This window comes from Castanea sativa, chromosome 7 (assembly GCF_040712315.1).
Source record: "Castanea sativa cultivar Marrone di Chiusa Pesio chromosome 7, ASM4071231v1".
NCBI lineage: Eukaryota > Viridiplantae > Streptophyta > Magnoliopsida > Fagales > Fagaceae > Castanea > Castanea sativa.
This window is the reverse complement of record NC_134019.1, coordinates 41,343,023-41,349,490: the sequence shown is the minus strand read 5'-3', so window position 1 is coordinate 41,349,490 and position 6,468 is coordinate 41,343,023. Positions and strand designations below refer to the sequence as shown.

The 6,468-nt window shown below is 43.4% G+C and overlaps 1 protein-coding gene across 1 annotated transcript; it reads right to left on the bottom strand.

The window, feature by feature from the left end:
* Positions 1–1,937: 1,937 nt before the first annotated feature.
* On the bottom strand, positions 1,938–2,654 carry LOC142644475 (uncharacterized). Its single transcript, XM_075819079.1, has one exon. It carries the CDS (start codon positions 2,652–2,654, stop codon positions 1,938–1,940), a length of 717 nt encoding a protein of 238 aa, XP_075675194.1.
* Positions 2,655–6,468: the final 3,814 nt, after the last annotated feature.

Below are 6,468 nucleotides of genomic sequence, written 5' to 3'. Positions count from 1 at the left end.
CCTATAGGCCTATGGTACGTTGGGCAACTCTTCGGGCCATACACCTTTTGCCCCCTCAAGCCGAGTCTTGATGATTTGAAGCCTGAGGGTGGGCAGGGGAGGAGTAGTGGTTCTTAATCTCTAACTATGAGCAAAAATCCCTGAAGGAGTCGTTGTCGAACTGCTTTCCGTTATCTGACACCAAGACCTTAGGGATTCCGTACTTGCAAATGATGTTCCTCCAAACGAAACTACGTATGTTCTTTTCTGTGATGGTAGCCAGGGCTTCAGCTTCTACCCACTTGGTGAAGTAATCTATGCCAACTTTTAGGAACTTCAGCTATCTCATTGCTATGGAGAATGGGCCCATAATGTCTAGTCCCCATTGAGCAAAAGGCCACGGGGCCACTATAGGGGTGAGCTCTTCTGTCGGCTGCTTGATGTTGCTGCTAAACCTTTGGCACTTGTCACAAGCTCTAACATAGGCCTGTGCATCCTTCTGCATGGTAGGCCAGTAGTACCTAGCCCGAATCATTTTGGGCACCAAAGACCGTGATCCTAAGTGATTCCCGCAGATGCCTTCATGGACTTCTCTCATGACTAATAACGCCTTAAAATGTATACTTGTTATATATTTTGTGGGCGTTATCTCCTTATTACTATGCTTAATTTGTATAATTAAGCCATGATTTGCATTAGTCTCTATTATTTATCTTTACATAATTTCTTGAATAAGATGCCATTCATTGTGTGTAATTTTTTACTTTTAGGAAATCATGTGAGAAAGATGAGCTTACAAGAATTTGTGAGAGAATGGAGGCTAAACTAGAATTAAGTGGAGCTAAAGGACCATACTTAAATGTTTAAGGAGGTGCAGCTAGAGTGCTTAGATTGTCTACTCTGATTGGAAGCTTCAAATAAGGAAAGAAACCAAAGAGGCAGAATCTGAAAAGGAAAAATTTGATTTGAGTATTGATCAGTATTTTGGGCGTATCTCACTCATAAAAACTCCAATTGACAATAGACTAGATGGGTTGGAACCGTGACTTAATTATCTACAACTTTCCAGTTTTGAGTTTTTCAAAATTCATAAGTTTTGAAGGCCGAAATTTACTCACAAGTTACTGTTGTAAACTTGGATGGAAATTAAAATAGTAAAAGTTTTATTTTCTTTGGACACTTTTATGTTAGGGTTTTGAAGGGAGGTTGGGTAGAACGAAATTTGGAGAGAAAACTTGTATTTTCCTTTCTCTAATGGCAGCCTAAACTCTTTGCTAGGGCTAGGGGTTATGTTTCTTCTATACGGTATGAATGTTCAATGTGATTCTTTCTAGGATTTTATCAACGACATATTTGATTGTTCAATTAGATTTCTTTTTAATGCATTAGTTCTTTCATGCTTTCAATAAGTTCAATCATGTTTTTCTTATTGTTTAGATGAATTTCTAATAGTTTCAAATAGAAATCAGATTTCAAAGTGAATGGGTTTTTCTGAAAAACTTTTCTAACTGCATTATTAATCGAGGTTATCATGCGTTCTTGAATTGTCTTAGTTCAACCGAATCATAAGTTTTTAATTGTATAAGAACAATCAATTATGAAATAGATATTTTCCTATATCACAAAGAATTTCATATCGATATAGGGAAACATCCTGATGCTTTAGTATTTACAATATTGATTTAAATAAGTTTTTATTATTATTATTGTTAACAATCACCAAGCAAAATTATTTTTCTTCTTCACCCAAACTGTTATTTAATTATATTGTCTTTGAATTTATCCTGCTCCTTGTGGTTCGACCTTGGTACTCTGAGAATTATATTGCTACGATCTCCTGCACTTGGAAGTGAGCAAGCAATGACATAATTTGCTTCTTTAGGGCACAAGCATCTTAGATACGGGTGGGAGAAGCCTCTCTTGTAAAGGACATCCTTTATCATGACGAATCGTGCTGCCTAGACCTTCAGCTTCTTTGCAGCCTCCTTACTGTCGGGTAGTGTGGCGTTTTTCAAATAGGAGACTATTAGCGTAGTCCAGTCGCTTCCTGAGCTTATTTCCTGTATATTGACGCCATCGATCAAAGGTGAAAGCTGAATGAAAGAAAGTACCTCCCCAGAGATAAGCATATGTTCTGCGGATGCGGCTTTAGCAAGGCAATCAACTTGTTCATTCTCCTCCCTTGGGATTTGGACGAACTTGGTGCGCAACTCGCTTGCTCGTTTTTGCACTTGCTCTTGGTACTTCTTCATTCTTTCTCTTTTGCACTCGTAGTAGCCATTTATCTGACTGATGACCACTTGAGAGTCGCAATGTATGATCACACTTGTTGCTCCTGTGACTTTAGCAAGGTCTAGTCCTGCCACCAATGCTTCGTACTCGGCCTCATTGTTTGTTATTGGAAAGTCGAGACAGACCATGCACTCAACTTTGTCTCCTTCAGGGGAATGGAGCACTACACCGGCTCCTCCAGCCTGCCTGTTAGATGACCCATCCATGTAAATGCTCCATTGACGATGTTCTTCAGCCCCCTGGCCCTGCATATTAGTGAACTCCGTGATGAATTCAGTGATTACTTCCCCCTTTATTACAATGCGCGGGCGGTACTGTATGTCGAACTCACTCAATTCTATCACCCATAGCACCTTTCGTCCTGCGGCTTCAGGACTACTCATTGCTCGCTATAGAGGCTTGTCAGTTAGGATGATGATAGTGTGAGCCTGGAAATATGGCTTCAGCTTTCGGGCTGCGGTAACCAAAGAGAATGCAAGTTTCTCCATTGGTGGGTATTTTTCCTCTATGCCTCGGAGTGCTTGGTTGGTGTAGTATACGGGCATTTGTGCCCTATTTTCCTCCATGACCAAGGCCGCGCTGACGGCAACTGGGGATACCACCAAATAGAGGACCAACTCTTCCCCAGGCTTAGAGGGACTTAGCAATGGTGGAGAAGAGAGGTAGGCTTTTAAATTTTTGAACGCCTGCTGACACTCGTTAGTCCACTCAAAAGACTTCAGTAGTGTGCAGAAGAAAGGTAGGCATTTGTCCATTTCTCGTGATACAAACCTATTCAGCGTTGCTACTTTGCCGTTGAGGCTTTGGACTTCCTTCACGTTCCTTGGCGGTGTCATTTCCATGATGGCCCGAACCTTGTCAAGGTTGACTTCGATACCTCTCTGAGATACCATGAACCCCAAGAATTTTTCAGCAGTTACCCCGAACGCACACTTGCTCGGATTGAGCTTCATGTTGTAAGAGCGGAGGGTGTCGAAGGTTTCCCTAAGGCCATTCAAATGATTGTCCTCCCTTCGACTTTTTACCAACATGTCATCAACATAGACTTCAATATTCCTTCCGATTTGTTGTGTAAACATCTTGCTCATTACCCTTTGATACATCGCACTCGTGTTTTTGAGTCCGAATGGCATCACTTTATAGCAAAATAGCCCTTGGCTTATGACAAACAAAGTCTTCTCTTAATCAGCTTCGTTTAGCTTAATCTAATTGTAGCCAGAGAAGGCGTCCATGAAACTTAGCAATTGGTGGTAAGCTGTAGAGTCTCGAGAATGTCAATCCACAGTTACGGGTAGCTGTCCTTGGGGCATGCTTTGTTCAGGTCCGTAAAATCTACACACATTCTCCATTTCTTGTTGACTTTCTTGACCATCACCACGTTGGCTAGCTAGTCGGGGTAATATACTTCCTTGATAAAGCTCGCCTCTTGGAATTTGCGAACTTCTTCCGCTATAGCCTGGTCCTATTCTTAGGCGAATACTCTCTTCTTCTGTCGGACAGGTGGAAAAGTAGGCGACACATTTAACTTGTGTTCTACGACTGAGGGGTCAATCCCTAACATGTCTTCATGACTCCAAGCAAAGACATCTTGATTTTTCTGTAGAAAAGTCTTAAGTGCCTAGTGGACAGTTGCACTGGCAAGGGTACCAATACTAGTCGTCCGGTCGGGTTTGGAATCATCAAGATGTATTTCTTCAAGTCTCTCAGTGGGCTTCGACACCGCCCGATGCTCTTCTATATTCATGGCCTGACAATAGTCGTCTAACTCCAACATAGCTATATAACATTCGCGAGCGGCCACCTGATTCTCACGTAATTCTCCTATTCCGTAGTCAGTAGGAAATTTGATCATCAAATGGTAGGTTAAAGTTACTGCTTTCCACGAGTTGAGGGTAGGTCATCCTAAGATGGCATTGTAAGCAGACGAGCAATCGACCACCAAGAATGTCACGTCCTTAGTGATCTGCTAGGGGTAATCACCAATTGTAACAAGCAACGTGACTGTGCCAAAAGGGAATACCCTCGTTCCTCCAAAACCAACAAGCGGAGCATTAGTCGGTACCAATTGTTCTCTGCCAATCCTTATCTGATGGAATGTTGGGTAATAAAGAATATCCGCGGAGCTGCCATAATCAACTAGGACCCAGTGTGTGTTGTAATCCCGCATCCGTACGCTAACAACTAATGCATCGTCATACAGGTGTTGGAGATGGTGAGTGTCTTCCTCTAAAAATCCAATGACGAGGTTGTCGACTCGTGCCATCTTGGGGAGGACACCCGTGAGCTGAACGTTTTGAACCATCCTTAGGTAAGTCTTGCGAGCCTTTTTAGTGGAGCAAGAGGTTGTAGTTCCGCCCATGATCATCCTTATGTCTCTTATAAGCGGCTTAGGACGTTCATTCTCTCATCGCACGAGTTGCACTTGTGGTGTGTCCGTCCTCTTTTTGCTGACAAACCTCTGCGACTTTCCCTGCTGAATAAGGGCTTCAATTTGTTGCTTCAAATCATAGCAGACAGATGTGTCATGCCTGTGATCTCGATTGAACCGGCAATACTTATCTCAGGACCTTTTATTGGGATCTCCCTTTAGCTTCCCTAGGAACGTCAGGGCTCCTTAGTCCTTGACCTGCATCAAGACTTGATCAATCGGGGCATTCAAAGGCGTGAAGCTTGTAAACCTCCCCATAGGGGGTTTGGATCGCCCATCTTCTCGTCAGTCCTTAATCCTTGTTCTCTTTCGTCCTCTGTCCTGCCGTGCTTCCTCCTGACTTTCTCTTTTCTTAGGTCTATCTTCTCAGGCCAGCAACGCGTCTTCAACATTTTTGTACTTAGTTGCCCTGTAGAGTACCTCTAACATAGTGTTTGGGTCATTTTTGTATAAGGAAAACAGGAACTTACCCTTTCATAGTCCGTTGGTAAACGTGGCCACGAGTATCTTATCGTTGACCTCGTCAATCGAGAATGCCTCCATGTTGAAATGTGTTATCTAGGAACTCAATGTCTCCTCCTCTCGTTGCTTGATATTCATTAGGCACGTCGTGGTCTTCTTGTGTCTGTGCCCCCCAATGAAGTGCAAGGCGAACTAGGCGCTCAAATCCTTAAAAGTGCCGATAAAATTCGGCGTCAACTTACTAAACCATAACCTTGCAGGACCTTTTAGCGTTGTTGGGAAGGCCCGACACATGATTTCATCTGCCACCCCTTGCAGGTGCATCAGTGTCTTGAGGGTCTCCAGGTGATCGAAGGGTCCTTATTGCCGTCGTAAGCTTCCACCTAGGGCATGCGGAACTTTGGTGGAAGGGGGAATGAAGTGATAGATGCAGTGAATGGCGAGTTTGCCCGGTGGACTAACTCATCAAGATCGTTCGATACCTGTCCTCTAAGAGCGTTCATCATGAAATCCATTCATTCCTTTATCATCTGCATCTCGGCGACTATATGTGACGGTGGAGTATCTGCGACAGACAGACGACTTGTATACTACTGCTCTTGTTTGGTTAGGGTGTTGCTGCCTTCCGGCCTTTCCTAGTTCCTTCTCTCGGCACTGGTTTCTTCCTGATCCTCCTCTTGAGTGTTAGGTACCATGTTCTTTTGGTGTAGTTGCTCTTCTAGGACATGGTTTTGCTTGGTAAGGCGTTCTACAGCTGCAGGGAGCGTTTGAACTTGTCTTTTGAGGGCGGTGGTACGTGGTTCGTCCCCTTGATTGTTGGTGGTGGTTGTCATTAACCGAGTACCATGCAACTCTTTGTCCAGGAAGTGGTAGTATGGCTTACTTCCTACTCTAGTTTCCCCCAACTGATGATGCCGAAAATCGTCAGTGAGTCACACGGTCCTCACGTGCTTTAAGCAAGACCTGCACAACATACAGGGATGAAGAATAACCTATGAATGGTACCGGTGTGGTACCGGCCGAAGACCCTCCAACGGTCAAGTTAGAGAATCTTTTGTTCACAACTCTAGAATGCCAGAGCTAGGGTGGATTAAGCGAATCTTGGTTTGTGAGGGCTTGAAATTTGTATAGTAGCATAGGGTTGACATTCGTTTCTTGGCTCAGAAGATCTTTCCTTGTATGAGAGATCTTCTTTAATTCACGCATCTTGCGGAATCATTTCCTTGTAGTAGTCTTTTTGGTTAGGATTTATCGTGGGGCACAAGATATTTCCTTATGTATTCATATGTGGAGCTCAAGTAAAATAT